The sequence below is a fragment of the Protopterus annectens genome, chromosome 1.part0 (assembly GCF_019279795.1).
Source record: "Protopterus annectens isolate FY-2018-M chromosome 1.part0, PAN1.0, whole genome shotgun sequence".
NCBI classification, from domain to species: Eukaryota; Metazoa; Chordata; order Ceratodontiformes; family Protopteridae; genus Protopterus; species Protopterus annectens.
Window position 1 is genome coordinate 1,097,042,312 of NC_056725.1, and position 18,401 is coordinate 1,097,060,712.

An 18,401-nucleotide genomic window follows, 5' to 3' on the forward strand; every position below is an offset into this window, starting at 1 on the left:
TCCTATCCAAGTAAGGATATGGGCAACACAGGAACTTATACCACAGTCCTGAATTCAGCAGAGCCTGAAAACTAGACTAGCTTAGAAAAGGCTGGAAAGAAGAATTTTTTTTTGTTTTTTTTTTTCATTTTAGACAGGGATGCAATGAGTTTCAACAAAAAACACTTTAAATGCTTCTGTCAGGCTAGCACACTTTAGTGTGTAGCTTATAACAGTTAAAACAGTACAAAAAATGACTTAAATGACTTAATCAAGTGCTAACATCAAAAACAGCAAAAAAAACAGTTTTAGTATGCAGAAAACAGCTCAGAAATGCCAGAAATCGCTATTCGGCGAGCCTAGCAGTCACAGGAGAAAATGCAGAGAAAAAAATACTTATATCTGGTGAAAAGTCACTCTTTTGTTGCTCTGCTGCTTGCAGTACTCTGCAGGACACTACAAGGAGCTTGGCTAAGTAGAATACAAGCACAAAACCGCGCTGTGGGCTTTAAGGCAGGGAGATGAAAGAGCTAGGAATTAGCCCAAAACGGCCAATAAACTACAAGTTGCTGGGCTGTGACCACTCCTCCAGGAATAGATAGGCTTCTCAAACCTCCCCACTCTCACTGGTGAACAGAGAAACTTCCTCCAATCCAAGTAAGGATATGGGCAACACAGGAACTTATACCAAAGTTCTGAATTCAGCAGAGCCTGAAAACTGGACTAGGCTAGCTTAGAAAAGGCAGGAAACAAGAATATATATATATATATATATATATATATATATATATATATATATATATAGATATATATATATATATATATATATATTTTTTAGACAGTGATACAATGAGTTTCAACAAAAAAAAAACACTTTAAATGCTTCTATCAGGCTAGTGCTCTTTAGTGTGTAGCATACAACAGTTAAAACAGTACAAAAAAAGATGTAAATGACTTAATCAAGTGCTAACATCAAAAACAGCAAAAAAACAGTTTTAGTATGCAGAAAACAGCTCAGAAATGCCAGAAATCGCTATTCGGCGAGCCTAGCAGTCACAGGAGAAAATGCAGAGAAAAAAATACTTATATCTGGTGAAAAGTCACTCTTTTGTTGCTCTGCTGCTTGCAGTACTCTGCAGGACACTACAAGGAGCTTGGCTAAGTAGAATACAAGCGCAAAACCGCGCTAATGCGGGTTTTAAGGCAGGGAGGTGAAAGAGCTAGGAATTAGCCCAAAACAGCCAATAAACTACAAGTTGCTGGGCTGTGACCACTCCTCCAGGGACAGATAGGCTGCTCAAAGCTCCCCATTCTCACTGGTGAACAGAGAAACTTCCTCCAGTCCAAGTAAGGATATGGGCAACACAGGAACTTATACCACAGTCCTGAATTCAGCAGAGCCTGAAAACTGGACTAGACTAGCTTAGAAAAGGTGGGAAACAAGAATATTTCTCAGCTGACTTTTTACCAAGATCCTCAACATTCTACACCACAGGAACAGCCAGCCCAAAGCTTCCAGTCTACCCAGCAGGGTATTTTGATCTCTTCTGATACTTTTCCAGACCACCCAACTGAGGAAGTCCCTAGGAAGAGAAAGTGCAAAAGGAGGTACTTGGGCTCTCCTCAGGAGTCAGTCACTGAGGATACTGATTTCAATGAAGGGGAGGGGTCCCCAAAATCAGCACCTGATAACATCTCATTTGGGGATATTCTTGAGATCATAAAGCAAAAGGGTGGCTGGTCTTTCCATGACCTTTCTCCTGAAGAATCAGTATTTCTGGAAGCATTTGGTACTGGCCCATCTACCTCCTGGGTTACATTGCCAGCTGATGAACTTATTAATTTAATCTCCAAGCAGGCATGGAAGGAACCTGATATGATTGAGCCAACCCCTAAGAGACCAGATAGGATTCTGGCTCTACCAGTAGGCTGGGAATATTGGAGTAAAGGGGTGTCAGTAGATGCATAGTTGTGGTGGTGGATACAAAAGATGAACTCACTGAACAGAGTTCAACTGTCCTTCCTCCCAATAGAGACTCAAGGGTGATATACAGATTTGGGAAGCTTGTTTATGCTTCAGAGATGTTTGCACTTAGATTACTGAACTATTTAGTACTGGGCTACAAAAAGATCTGATAAAAGAGTTATCCAAATATCTTTCTGGAACTGCTGATGTTCACTCTTCTCTAGTCTCTCAGTTGGCTGCCCTATAGCGTGTATCCAATTCATCCATGAGGCTTGTCTTGCACACTGTAGAAGGCACCTCAAGGGCTGCAGGTTCAGGCATTTTCAGCAGGAGGTATGCCTGGATGTGCCTTTGTGATGTTGGGGAACCCTTCAAGTCATAATTTGTCAAGCTCCCTTTGACAGCATTTCTTTATCTGGCCCCACAGTAAAGGACACACTCTCCATATGTGAGAAAGATGGAAAGACCCTGTCTGCAGTGGGCTTATATTTTTCAACCCCTGAAAGGACCTTTTCCAGGAATCAAAAGGGAGGTCGAACAATTTGGTTCAGAAAATCTCGCAGTCCTTTCCAGGACACACATGGAGTTAATTCCCCCAGAGGCAGAGGGGGGAATCAATAATGGAAGACGATGCCCCCATGGCAGAGGAGGCCCAAAAAAACAGGGAGGTCTAGAGATTCTTTTTTCAACAGATACTTTCAGTGGTTCTGAAAGGAGGCCCAATTGCCTGCCTCTGGAGGCAGTCAGGGATTGCTTATCTCTGCACCTGAGAGCTTGGCTAAGTATAACAAAAGACATTTGGGTGCAGAGAATTATTTCCAGAAGTTATACAATTCCCTTTCCCCTGCCCCCTCCATTATCCAGAAAAAATCCTGATGTACCACCCAGTCAGAGGAAAGCAGCAGCACCAGAAATCCAAAAGCTGCTAGAAAAAAGAGTCATCCAAGAGGTCCCACCAGGCCAGATAGAATCCGGAACTTACTCAAGATTCTTTTTAGTGCCAAAGCAAAGAGGGGACTGGAGACCAATTTTGTATCTCAGTGTATCTCAGTGTACTGAACAAGTCAGTTCAACACACAAAGCTCTCAATGGTCATGGTTCAGTCCATTCTGCCCTTTCTGGGATGTGCTTGATAAATCTTCAGGATTCGTACTATCACATAAAGATGAACAGACAATCCAGAAGGTGCTTACGCTTCTGGCTGGGAGCCAGTCACTATCAGTTCAGAGTACTGCACTTTGGCCTCAGCACAGCCCCCAGGGTGTTCACCGAGTGCATGGCAGTGGTTGCAGCTCACTTGAGACTGCAAGGATTCTGGGTGTTTCCAAATTAAAATGACTGGCTCATTACCACCCCGACCATGCATAAACTGATAGATTCCTGTCCCAGAGACTTCCCATACTCTGGAACAAACTACCCATTCATGTTAAGCAAAGCTCCTCATTGGCCGTCTTTAAGAAAAATCTTGACGACTGGATGGGAAATAGAAAATTCACCCCAGGGATCATTTCTGCAGCACTGCTTGACAGGGACACAGGAAAATAATTTTCTTGGGTGGCGAAAGCCAGGGAAACTTTTTGGCTAGGCTTATATATGCCCCAGGGCCGATAGGCTAGTACCTACCTATGAACCTATGATAGAAGCTTGGGATCAGGTGCTACAGACCTGTTCACATCTGGGAATAACCATAAGTTACAAGTCTCATCTGTGACAAACCCAGACTTTAGAATTCATAGGAGCAGTGTTCAACACAATATCTCTGGTAGCCTCTCTTCATCTATTGAGAGTGCAAACAATAAGGACGCAGGTCAGGAAAATAATTTGCAATGCCAGGATTTCAGCCCCAGAATCTATGTCAGTGGCAATAAGTTTAGTCCTTTCAGCAAAATTCTACATGAAAATTCTTCAATGGATACTAGCAACACAATAGTCAATGTTAGCATTCCAGGCATTCCAGGACTCTCTTCCTCTTGAGACAGTTGTAATCCGGACAGACATGTCAGTAGTCTGGTACATCAACAAGCAAGGGGGAACCAGATTTTATTCCCTGTGTTGAGAAGCCCTCAAAGTGTGGCAATGGGTGATATCTTCCAACTGCTTTCTAATGGCAATGCACATTCCAGCAAAGTCCAACGTGATAGCAGACAAACTGAGCAGATCCATTTTGCTACCTCCCAAGTGTTCTCTCAGCAACAAAGTGACAGAAATGATTTTCAGTTGATGGAGCCAGCCTTGCTGCAATCTTTTTGCATCTCCCTTAAACAACAAGTGCAGCAGCTTCTTTGCCTTGATCCTCCCATTGGGGGAATCACAGAGGGATATTTTGCTCCATGATTATCCCGCCGGTCGTCTGTATGCTTATCCTCTAACTCCCCTAATTCCCAAATTCCTTCAGAAAGCAGCCCGGTTGAAGAGCAAAGTCATCCTTATTGCACCTTACTGGCCTCTGCAGATTTGGTTCTTCTTCCTTTGGCTTCATCTACTATACCCACCTTGGATTCTGGATCCAATTCCAGACCTTATGTCTCGCCTGAGAGGCATGGTTCATCTGGATATTTCAGATCTCACACTAACAGCATGGTATCTCCAATTCCTTTAATAGCCAGGCAACCAATGCTTTCTTCCCATTTGTTCCATACTTTTGTCTTCCCATGAACCTTCTACTAAGAAACTGTACAGGAGTAAATGGAGGAGGTTTGTTTATTGGGCAGAACAGAATCAGATAGACCCCCTTCTCAGCTCCAATTCATTCTGTTTTACAATTTTTAGTGAGTTTGTTTAATAAGGGTGCTACTTCATCAACTATTAAATTTTAACTTGCAGCAATCTCTAACTTTCATGTGGAATTTCAAAACTCTTCCAAGACCCCCCCATGTGTGATGATATGAGGTACTGCCAAACATGCTAGAAGTAGGGCAGTAGATGTATGACTTGTGCCAACACAGCCAGCCGGAATTTTGTAAATAATTATATGTTATTTGTATATCAAACTGATTTGTACAGATGCTTGTGCTGAAAATGTATTTGTGAGGTTTGATTGTGTTAAAATGTATCAACAGTGCACCCTGCTGGAATGAAAATAAACATTCATGTATTATTGTAACTGAATTATATCTATATGCTTTAATAGAGGACACTGGGACAGCAGGGGTTAACCAGCTATCTTACTTTAAGAAAATAATGTAAATGTAAATGAGCTATTAAACCATTAAAACATCACCCTACAGTGCTGAATAGGACCGGAGATGGTGGATCTGGAAGAAGCCTTTGTTCATTATCTCAGTAAAAATAGGGAAAGCCCCAGGCACAGCCATAAACATTTAGATGTGTATTGTAGCTGTCTATGCTAAATTTCTGTCTCAGCTTCAAAGGGGGATACTGTGAGAACCTAGAGTCAGGGGACCAGATGAGGTCATTTTGCAAGCTATCTTGAATATTATATTTTACAGAGAGTAATCCCTGAGGAGGGAGTATTCTGTTTTGGGGAACCCGACTAGAAAGACTGCTGATGCATTTCATTGTGCTTTGCTTTATTAAGTAAGTTATTAGGGAATAGTAATTCTCCTAGACTCAGTCAGGAATATAGTGAAGCTTAGTTTAGAGATTGTTTACTTTATTTGTATGAGTCTGTCCTTCAATGTTGTTTTCAATATTTCCTGTCATCTTAGCTCTGTGGTTTACTGTAAATATATATTCAGTATTTTCATGCTCTTCTATTATTTATTATAAAATATTTTAAATTTTTATTGTGGCTGGTCCTTGTAGAAAGTATTTAACCTTTGAAAGTGCTTATATTTATTTGGTGACACTGTGTGGGCCACTCCAGAAGACCTATCTGTCTTGGTCAACTACTAACATTTGTATTAGTATTAATATTACACAGTATAATTGGACACCTTTTGTTAAGGGCCTTAGAGTAGCTGATTATGGAGCTTCTGGTGGTGGTGATAACTACCTTATACTCTCAGCAGATGGGGACACAGCAGATAGTTCTGTGCCAGCCTTTCCCAAGAGTGTGTGCGTGTGTGTGTGTGTGTGTGTGTGTGTGTGTGTGTGTGTGTGTATATGTCTGTGTGTATGTGTGAAAAATCAAATGTCACAGTGCATGTGTTTCAGCTCCTTGGAGCATGGACACCAAGCAGCGGGCTTACAGAGAGGATGATGGAGGTCTTGGCTTTAGCACTCGGCTGATGACCTAACCCTACAGCTGTACCAGTGGGGAATCTTATTGGGGATCTGGAGGGAGACAGATAGAGAGAGCTAGACCCCGGACTGAGTGCATTTCCTGTGTGCTCTAAAGGGAAATTGTGCTTGATGCAGAGAGGTCTGCATCTGGAAATACTAAGTGTATCCCTTTGTATCCCTATGTATTCCAAGTGCACATTCCTCTCCAGTGTCAGTGGTGAGGATTCAGGCTCCTTAATTACAGGCCCAGGGGTTGTCACACCCAGTATAAAGACCCTATGCCACCATGGGATTTAAATTTGGTATTGCAAGCCTTAATAGACTCTCCCTTTGAACCTGCAGATAAATGTAATCTTAAATTTTTGACCTGGAAAACTGTCTTTTCAGTAGCAATTATATCTGTTAGAAGAATTTTAGCACTTCAAGCATTATCTTCTAAGCTCCCATATTTGATTTTTCATAAGGATAAGGTCATGTTGCATACTAATGCTTCCTTCCTTCCTAAAGTGGTGTCAGAATCCAAATTAACCAATCCATTAACTTGCCAGTATTTTTCCCAAAATATACAAATAAAGGGGAATATATGCTGCATTTACTGCATCTTCGTAGACAGTTACGTTTCTACCTAGGCAGAACAAAATAGATTATCAAAATGGATCAGTTATTTGTTTCCTTTGTACATAAATTGGGTTAATTGGTTAGAAAGGTAACTCTAGCTAGATGGCTGGCAAATTGCTTCTCCTTTATCTATAACAAATCGAATCTCTCCTTACTAAAACCATTAAATGCTCATTCAACCAGCTCTATGGTACGTCTGCTGTCTTCCATTCTAGAGCTTCTATAGATGATATATGTGCAGCAGCAACTTGGTCAAACCTTCATATCTTTATCACTCATTACAAACTAGATCTGGTCTCAAGGGGAAGAGCAGCCCTTGGCTCAGTTGTACTTAGGAATATCCTTCCTTAGAGTCCACCCAGGATTTTAGGTAGCTGGGGACTCTGTCCCACTATTGAGGAATGAATGAAAATTGGCAACATCGGATAAAGAAGTTATGTACTTACCGTAACGTTCCATCTTTGTTGTCTATTTTCATTCTTTCTCAACTCCCCACCCATCACCCCCTCCATATTTCATAACTGACTTCTGGTGGAATGAGATATCTTCAGGACATCTATGTCCTTTGTATTGAACTCTAGTTAAGGTATTTCTATTATATCCTGCCTGTCAAGTTGCAAACAAGATCGGAGGGATGTTATGGGTGATGCATTATGAGTAGGGAAGTTTATGGGTAGAGAGTTTGTTGGTGACCATGAGCTCGTAAAACAGCCTAATCGGATCCAGTCCCATCCCATTAGATGAGGATGAATGAAAATGGACAACACAGATGGAACATTATGGTAAGTACATAACTTCTTTTTTAAACATTTTGTGCTACTGGAATGATGAAGTTTCTAAGAAATGATCAGAGAAAAAATGCACTTATTCATTTGAGCACACTGAGTATAACTTGCTATATCATTGATTGTAAGCACTTCACAGTATAATTAAAAAAAAAAAATGATATTCTTAGAGAAACATTGTGTACACTGAATATGTATTTCACAATTTCCAACATATTAAAACATATAAATATGTTTGCAAACATAGATAGTAAGAAAATACCCAGAAGGGAACAAAGCATTAATATTAATAGTGAGGTCAGGAACAGAACTGGGGAGTGGTGTACAGAAACTAGCGGTACAGATCAAAATACCAAGATGTCATTAGTTCAAACTGTGCAGAATGTGTCCTTACAATGTTTTTAAATGGATTTTCTTTGCATGGCCAGGTGCAGTCCTTGGAACAGCAACAATTTAAGTGGAATTGCAGGATATGGGATATCTCTCCCTCAGATATATATATATATATATATATATATATATATATATATATATATATATATATATATATATATATATACACACACATATATATGGTTTACCTTTACATGTGCGTAACGCACATGTGTGAAATACAAAAGTCCGAAAGGACTTTTTCAAGTTTCCGGAAGGCTGAAAACAGAATGCATCAAATGTGCAATGAGCAAATGCACAGTAATTTTTGCTCATTGCAGATTCGACATTTTTGGTGTGAGTTGCACTATAGTGCGGATCGGGAAGTGGACCCTTTCCCCACTGTAGTGCGACCTCAGAGTTAGAATAAAAAAGTAGGGGGGTGTGGGGGGTGCAGGGGGGGCTGTGCCCCCCTGCATTATGCTTTGTCTTTGAACTGAAGTTTGAAAATCAGCGAATCTGGTTTTTGATTTGCTGATTTACGAACTTCAGTGCAGATTGGACTGACGATTTTAGTCATTCCGGTTCGCACAAAGGGCCGTACAGTAGGTTGATTTTCAACCTTTCAAAGGTAAACCATATATATATATATGTGTGTGTGTGTGTGTGTGTGTGTGTGTGTGTGTGTGTGTGTGTGTGTGTGCATATATATATATATATATATATATATATATATATATATATATTATATTATATATAGGTGTATATATACACACACACACACACACACACACACACACACACACACACACACACACACACACACATGATATATATATATATATATATATATATATATATGATCTCTGTGTTATAGCGATCTCCGTGTTGATCTATATAGGTAAGGGATGTGGGAGTGTTGCAGCTGCTCCATATGGGGTGGAGGGGATGGCACAGAAAAAAAAACACTTTTTACGTGCAACATCAAGTTTCACACCTTCATTTTATGTTTCTAGGCTCGCATTTACTTCCCTTGGAGGTTTGGGGACTAGCACTGAAGAATCTTGAATACCCAATAGGAATTATGGCCATCAGGGTGGCAAGTTTTTGCCTTTTTCTTCTGTAATTTTTTTAAATAATAGCAATACAGCTAATTAAAAATAAATAAGTTGTGCTAAAATTATGTAAAATGATTACACCTAAAGTACTACAACTGTGGATCTCATTTTCTATACCCTCATATATCTCAACTTCTTTGCTCAGGAATTCTGGACAAAACCAAAAATAATGGTGGGGCAAGGACCGAGCATATGGGTCTATTTTTAAATGTTACTCTAATTCACTTAAAAGATTGCAGAACAACAGAACTTGTGTCAACATGCATTTTCTTAACAAAAAGAAGTATAGAAGTCAAATATATTGCATTGCTGACTGATTATAATCTTACCAGAAAATCAAATGTCTTACCAAGGTCAGGGAAAAAAATATGACACCAAATTAGAGACAGTCTGCAAGAGCAGAGATAGTTGAGATGTATGTTCCTTAAACAATTTCCTGTTCCAGTTTATGGAAGTATCCCTTGTTAAATGTTTTGGTGTAGGAATCAGAAAGAAGTTAATAGAGGAAGTGAAAATGGTTAAGGCAAAATTTTGGGGAAGTATTTAAATTAGAGGTAGGCAACTTACATATGTAGTGGCATTGTGAAGAGGCACAGAAGAGAGCTGGAAGACAAATGATGCACATTTAGAGATATTTATAGCAAAGAGCCAGTGAATAACTGTCTACTTGTATGTTTGGACTAGAGCTAGGTAGTGGTCAGTGGAATACTAAGTTAAAAATTAGTGCTTACTCAAAAATCTATAAATCATAATGGTGACTGCCTATACTCTGGCTACATTACTAAGCTGTGGAAATCTCTCCCAACAAACATAATAAACATCTCATCTAATCTACTATCTAAAACCTCACTGAAAACATACCTGTCAACAAAATGGTCCTGCACTTGTAGCATTCCCATTACTAATCCTCCTCCTTCTTCTAATCATCTTTCATATGTGTTTTAAAATCCCAATGAAATCATACCTACCAACAAAGCAATCAAATCCCAAATGAAATCACACCCATCAACAAAATAATCATGTGCTTGTGAGCATCATTATTAAGTCCCCTCATTATGCAACCAAATCAAGTATCATAAAATCCTTGTACTGGCTGGATGAAATAAACATATGCCTCTTCCAGTGTTTGTCTACTAAAATTTCAGTATGACTTTGTACATAAACTGTAAATAAGATATGCATGACTTTAACAAAATGATTAACAGTTCAACTGTATATTTAGGTCAGTGTTTTGTAGCACAATTTTATTGCTAGCTCATGCTAATTGCCTGTAGAAAACATATGCAATTGGAGCTTTCCACCCCAGGTCTCCACTGAAAAGGGGCTTTTTCCAGTTAGACTTTCCCATTAATCAAGGTCAGATAGACAAATAGATAGATACATACATACATACATACATACATACATACATACATACATACATAAATAAATTGATTAAGATGGGAACTATTGGTAAAAGTGGGATAGGCGAAAAAGAAAGGGAAATAGCTTAAGCTTGTTGCTAGAAAGATAGTTCTAAAGAAGAATTATGAAGACTGATCATTAAAACTATGCAGGAGAGGTGGGGTGCTGTAATTGTTATAAATGTTATTCTGTCTCTCCAAGCATATCATTTAATTGTAAATGCCACAAAGATACCTAACCAAAAAAAATGAAAGGCCTTAAATCCCTGAACTATCCTGGTAGATTAACACAATTCCTCTTATACTGAGAAGTCAAAAGGCTGCTCTTTGGTCTCATGTGTCTTACTTTTTGAGTCTTGAAAGACCCAGTCCTATTTGACTTCCTCTTTCTTTGTAAAATCAGTGGCTCTGCAAAACACTCCCACTAGGGACCGTAGTCTACACTAACAAATAAACAGGACTTCTTTGGGAGATTGTTCCTACCTCAATGTATTCCAGTCTATGGGATGTTACCACTGCATATCAAACAAAGTGCTTCTTTGACTACCTTTAAGTTTCAACTTAACGACTAGATGGGTAGACACACATTTACACCAGGGTTATCATGTATATTCTTACTTGATTTGGGAGGTGACACTATTAACTTCTCAAAAAGATCCACATGGCTAAGTATCTTATGGTCCTTGTGGTCACTTCCTTAGTGTTGTTTATGTGTTCCTACATTCCCATGGGAAAGAGTAGGTGGGTTAATAAGACAAGTTATGAGGATGAACCACATGATAGGCCCAGATGTCATGACTAATTTTGACTAAAAGATGGTTTGTAAGTTTTTAACGGCTAACTTGGTATCTAGAGATCTGTTATGGAGGTACAACTTATAAAATATAATTGCAAACTTTCTTCCTTAAGAACCTAAATGTGAGTGGGACCAGTTTGTATATGTAATAATGATAATGTAATAGTAATAATAAGAATAAGAGTATGCACCAACATTATCGTATTATTTATTTATTTTTTTGGTTATCTTTCACATATTTTGGAGAACAAAAAAGGATAAAAGAGGAATAAACAGATTATTAGTTATAGTGCTAGGGATGAAAAAAAGAAAAGAAAGAATAACTTTTGTGCATCTGACAAGAGTGTGTAACAGTTGTACCTGTAAGTTAGTGGCATAAAATTTAATTAATATATATCTTTCCAACAGGACTTGGTGAAGCATGGGGCCATTCTAGTCGAACCAGCCATTTGGACAATGTTGGCCGAGAACTTGGATCTCATCTTTTACAGGTTAAATAATTTATAATTTCAAAAATGCTGTTTTATATGAATAATAATTTATTGATTTTACAGAACTTATAGTCTTAGGTATAACTAGATGAGAATAAGAGTGTACATTTGGCACTTTTTAGTAAATCGTATTTTTTTTTCTTAAAGCCACTGTTAACCATCTAGCTTTCCTCCCTACAGAGTCCTTTTATCCCTTGCAGGGATTTAAAACGAAACGTCTCTCTCTCTCTGTATATATATATATATATATATATATATATATATATATATATATATATATAGATGAGCTTACATTTTGCCAATCCACCTGGTTTGAATGGAAGTATTTGTCTAAAATTGCATTTTTAACATGAGAGAAGCTAAGCTATAAAAAGGATTTTTATTATGTAGTTTAAAGGAATATGTTAGATGATTCTTTGCATAGTTATAAATAACTTTAAATATCCACTTATTATTTTTTACATGAACACTGTTTACATTCTCATACAACTGTTACATGGCTTATTTTAGGTATCACATGATTACTTATAAGTTATTTAAAACGAGTGCATTTTAAAATGCTTATTCTGAAGAAGCCCTTATATTATCAAAGAAAGTGCTTAATAAACATGTTTTGTTTTTCTTGGTACAGTGTTATATACATAATATAGCAACTTACCTGTGGAGTGCAATATGGCTGGTGTATTTTATTTTTAATTGCATTTTTCACTGTCCTCCTGACTAGATTATAGGTTCATAGTTCATAGTTCATAGTTTAGTACTAAGCTAACTGCCCTTGCGAGCCATTTTAAGCCTAGCCAATTATCCCTTGTGAGATTCAAACCCTGCACCCTGTGTTTGTAAGGCAAACATCTTAGCCATTTAGCCACCCTCCCAACCCCTTGTTTTAGTTGTTAACTGTGATTCTGCCACCAACCTGCATAATATCTTCTTCATCACTGTTGCTAGTACCTCTGTTAAACATATTCCCTTCAGTGTTACTCACTGATATTGACATGTAATTTGCCAGGTCTTCCCCTATAATATATCACTTCATAACTCTTTGCTTTAGGCAGCAACCCCACTACCATCTGATCCAGTGGTAGCTTTGTCCTTTCCTTATAGTTTCCTTAAACTTTCCCATGATCTCTTGGGCAGTTTGAACCTTACCAGTTTATAGAACTCCACTACCTATTCATCTAACTCTGTGCCCCTCTCCTTTTATCTTCCTCACTCACTTCCACCTCTTTATTTAACATATTCTTTCCTTCTAGGGACACCTATGATATCTTCCATGCATTCCTATCCTCACCACTGTGCACCTTCATCCCCTCTTCCTCCCATCTTATCCAGGTCTTTTTTTTTTTGGTTCCCTTTCTGCAACATTCTTTCTGGCTTACACCAGTGTTGCTGTCCATTGCTAAGTGTCCTGGATCCTCCTATAGCCTCCAATTATCTGTGTTTTAAGGCTGGTGCTGACCTATCCCCTTGCACCCCCCTTACATTCACCTGTTTATGTCTAAGGGCTATACCCCCTCTATGAACCACAACTTCCCAAAGGGAACACTTAGATGAATGCTATCCCCCTTGGGATGGGCATGCCCATCCTCTCTGCCAGTGACTCAGATGCCTGAGCTGCTAAGTGAACTCGAATTACCCGGGCCATAGTTAGGGTTTTATTCCTCTATGCCATCTTATTCAGGTCTTGAAATAAACCAATACATAGTTTCACAGTATCAGCTATCTTTTGTATCTTCCACCATTCTGCTTTTTAATCAGAATTATTCTATTTTCCTTTGACTGGTCTCTTAGCTTCCATGCTGGCACCTTTCCCACCTAGCTCAACACTTTGCATTCCTCTTCTGTATATCTGCTTTTGTCTTGGTAACACTTTTCAGTGTGCCCTCTTCTTCTTTTGTCCTCCCATGAGCACCCACCTTATCCGACTTAGTTTTCAGCATTCTTTCTTATTCTCTTATTCTAGCCTTGCTGCCATTTCTTATTCTGCCTCATCCTATCCCTGACTTTTTTCATGCAACCTTTAGTCTTTCCCAATATTCTTAACTATATTATTTTCTTTAGTTATTTCCCTTACTGTACAAGCCCCCTTGTCTTACTTTCCTCTCTGCACTTCCATGAGTTTCACCTCTACCATCTCTCTGTTTCTTTCTTTACCCAACTTAGCACTATATGTGCATGGTCTGAGATGTACCTTTCTTGCACTTATACCTTCACTGTATCCCTGTCCATCTCTATGATGTAAAAACACAGTTCTATATATATTCCAGTTTTACATGTTTTACTTAAATGCTTTACTATAGGAATAGACTGTTTACAATCACTAATACATATTTATGACATTTCAGTTCCTTTTTATTTATTTGTTAACTATGTTGGGGACTTGGTACAGACAGACAGATACACAGATAGACAGACAAGCTAGTCTTAATTTTTAAAATTTAGTTAAAAAGTAATTGTAGTGCATTTAAACTATTTCTTATTCCTAGAACAAAAGGCTACGGAGTTGAATGATGGGTAGGAGATGCATCAGTATATTATTTTACTGGCTCAACTCTCCTCATGGAGGGGTCATAAGTAGAAATGGCAGCCCTGGTGGTGATACTAGGGTATGTATGACATGTTTATTGAATACCAGCGACGGTCCCAACAGACATTCATGCCATAGCAGCCTGACATCATTGTATGTTGGGTGATGGGGGTGGGAAAGTGGACAGGACATATAAATAAAAATTCCTATGTAAGCCGAAAGACACAACAACATGAGAATATGCTATAGTTTGATAGTTTGATCTTCTGTCAGGCAATGGGAGAGTTTTAGATTAGGTCTGCTGCTGGTGGATGTGTGTGTGTGGGGGAGTCAGGATTGACCTTCAGGCACTGAGATTGAGGAGAGGCACTGGTGGCAGCCAATGGTCTGATCCACAGAGGCTAAAATATGTGTGTGTGTGTGTGTGTGTGTGTGTCTATATATATATATATATATATATATATATATATATATATATATATATATGTGTGTGTGTGTGTGTGTATGCACATAAAAATCTTATTTCACGAACTTTAGGTACAAAACCATAATTCACACTCATTAGGAAAGCCCATTCCAGTTTAAAACCAATTCAGACAAAGACAGGTAATTTTGACAATGAAAAGGTTAATATAAAGGTTGTATGACAAATTAAAATAAATATAATATATGAGCCACATTTAAAGGGAGATCACAATACAGGGAAGTGTATAAACAGCAGTTAAACCAGACTACACCTAAGGTCAACATGTAAATTCATCAGCAAAATTTCATACAGTGCAATAGTGCATTAATTTTATGATTCATTGTTTTTGTAGCAATTAATTTTATATGTCATGGTTAATGGACATTGCATCTTGGACCTGAAGTCCCATAATCTACCTCATTTCTGATGTTGGCAGAGAGTTGGCTCCCTGCTGCTGGGGCAGACTTACTAATGTTTTTTTTTTCCTCTAACAGCCATCCCAATGATAGTGCTCCAAGTTCTTGTGAAGGTAAATAGTTATTACAGGTAGCAACTTTTAATGTATAGATGAGAGAGGAGGCAATTTGAAAACAGCATACCGATGGGCAACCTGTGGAATTTGCACAAGTGATTTGTGATTTTCTGACGTGATCAAAAGGGTTATTTCATTGGGTGGATAGCAAGACGTGTAAGCTCTAAGAAATGGGGTGTATTATACTCTGTGCAACATAGGAGGCATCCAGAAATATTATTATATACGGTACATAATTTACAGAAAATTAGGAGAAGGGCATGGTATGGTACTCAAACAGTGCTTTGTGGAGATCAAATTCTATACATTCTCAGTAAGTGGCTTAGAGATAAGCTAAACAAGACAGTGTTTCAGTTTGCAGACAGTGATTTTTTTCAAAGATAATTTAACAAAGATATTAGAAAGGTTTGTTGTGCTAACAGGACAACAACATAGTCTTCTCTAACCAAGATCACTGCATTAGAGAATTATTTCTTATCAATAAATTGCATTTATTTCAATATTGGTCATCTATAGTTGGGGTTTAAGGGCTTACTCTTTGACATAAAGAATGCATTTCATTTTTAGATGTGTTTCTTTTTTTACATATACAAATGCAGTAGTCATAAAAGTATATACTTCATAACATACTATTTCAGGTTGCTGTGTACAGACACTTGCAGTTCTCTGACTTAACATGCCTGTAACTGTCATAGATTCCATAGTTTTCATGTGGACATTTGTAAGTCAGAGTCTGGTGTAGTGTTTACCCCGTTTATAAGAAATAATAAAGTAATTATATGCTTTGAAGTTGTGTTGAATACTAAACAGTGACATGGTATATTATTGGATTACTCAACGTTGATTAGGACCTGTCTGAACTCCCAGGTCAACCAATGACTAAACTGGCAGATATAGTCTATTTGTTGCAATGGGATGGAATGGGAGGGGGCAATAAAATATACCATAGATAATTCCAAAATTCATAATGGAGTTCTTGAAAAAAAACACAGAAGGAAATGGCACACTGAATGAGTAATACTAATAGCACTGGCGGTTCACCTACCATTGACACCTCTCAATAAATACTCATTGGGTTTATCTTCTGCCTCTGTTCATCCCCATATGCATATAATAAGTGGCACTGAAGGACTGCTAATGAATAAAATAAAATTCTCTTCCAGTTTTAAGTGTATCGAATACCTGCATGGTGCAGAGGTTTTACTATTACAGTGTGCATTTCTGAGTGCAAACAGATGTCTTTAAAATGAAGATGGGAGAGAGAAATGGAGAACGAATAAAGATAATTTGACAGACTAAAGATAATTAACTTCAGAAAATTCAGGGATGGGGATGCTTAAACTGAAAAAGAAGCAAATATATTTTCCATTCATACATAATTAAGTATTCAGCCATGCATCCGAGACAAACTCTGCAAAAAGCATATATCGTATTTTTTGAGAGCTACATCACTACTTCCTTCTTTATATATATATATATATATATATATATATATATATATATATATATATATATACATATATATATATATATATATATATATGTATATTTACACACACACACACACACACACACACACACACACACACACACACACACACACACACACACACACACACACACATATATGTATATGTATTGTTTAAAACATTGATGGGCAATGAAAGAGATTTTTCCCTTCTTCCTTCTCAGATCTGATTATAAACTGCATACACAGAGTCAAGTACATTTAATTTGTATAACATTAGTTTAGGGTGCCATTATTTTGAGCCTCTGTTTGTATGATGACTGCCTGATTTTTCTTCAGTTTTAAATGTTTGCCTCTTGTTGCACACAGTAGCAGGATTTGCATAGTGAATGATGTTTCTGACTGGCAAAGTCTTCTGGGAAGTGTCCTTATTTTAAGTTATCAGCTGTAAGCTGTTTAAGTACAGAGATATGCTATATCATCAACTAAGGCAGCACATTAGAATGCCAAAGTAGCAGAAGACGCAGACATTTTGTTTTATATGATGACTGACGGTCTGTAAAAGCCCAGAAACACACTGAGTGTACTGCAGTCATTTAATTCTAAAGTCTGCAAGTGTCATTCATATGTTTCTTAGATGCAGATTATTTTCCATTGTGATATTCTAATCCTGCAGGTTTTCTTAAAATTATGAACAGAGAAGAGTGAGAGTGAAAGAGAGATGAAGAGAGAGTGTGTAAGCTGTGTTGCGCATGTTTGAGTAGGAGAAAAACTTTTAAACATTGCTGATTGTGACATAATTGCTGATTCTGCCTTGATGCAACTAAGCACTGGTATAAAATTAGAAACACAGCTGCAGAAGTTAGTGGTGTTAAACCTGAGAAAGCAAATATTAAGTAGATAAAATGGACAATTTAAATATCCAATTTATTCCTCTGAGTAATTCCTTTACATGTACTGTATGTCTACATTATTTAAGGCTTTTCACTGATGTGAATAGCTGAGCTTTTTGTATTTCAATTATTGGTCTGTCTGTATGTCTCTGTCTTTATGTATATATATATATATATATATATATCATTTCCCTGTGTCCACCCATGCCTACCCATTTCTAAAAAATGTTTGTGTGACTGCTGTTCAAGTACACTTAATTTTGGACATAATTGCTACAAGTTGAAGCATTTCATATGCTAATTATAACCAGATCCATTAATATGAATGGTTCATTTGCTACAAAGCCAGGGCAATGAGGCATTATAACACGTTAATATCGCTAGTGCCATATTTAGACCAGCAGCTTTAATCTCTTAAGTGATGTTATCCTGCTTTAGGTGTAATGTCCTTTGTAAGTAACTGATTTGTACAAACTCAAGTAATGTATACTTAATCTGTCAGTGACTTAATTATGTGTAGTCTACTCAGTGGTACTGTTACTTGCTCTCTAGTTGCCTTCTGGCTTGTGCCATGGTTGAGTGTGATCTTTTGGACCAGTTCACTTACCCACTTAACAAATGCTATTGAAAAAAACAAAACAAAACAAAAATGTTAGCAGCACTTGAGTTTTTATGTACAAAAGGAGTTTATAAACCCAGCTCAGTAAAATGCTGCACTCTACATTGGACACAAAGTATTGTTGCTACTGGTACATTGGTAGTTCTAGCAAATTTCGGTCACTCCTTCCCATTCATGAAATTA

At 37.8% G+C, this 18,401-nt stretch overlaps 1 protein-coding gene across 1 annotated transcript in view; it reads left to right on the forward strand.

The window, feature by feature from the left end:
• Positions 1–18,401, forward strand: part of SIM1 (SIM bHLH transcription factor 1) — a 410,929-nt gene that overhangs the window by 39,219 nt on the left and 353,309 nt on the right. Inside the window, exon 2 of the mRNA XM_044071142.1 lies at positions 11,631–11,713. Coding sequence (XP_043927077.1) covers positions 11,631–11,713 — 83 coding nt within the window. The remainder of the gene's footprint in view (positions 1–11,630; positions 11,714–18,401) is intronic.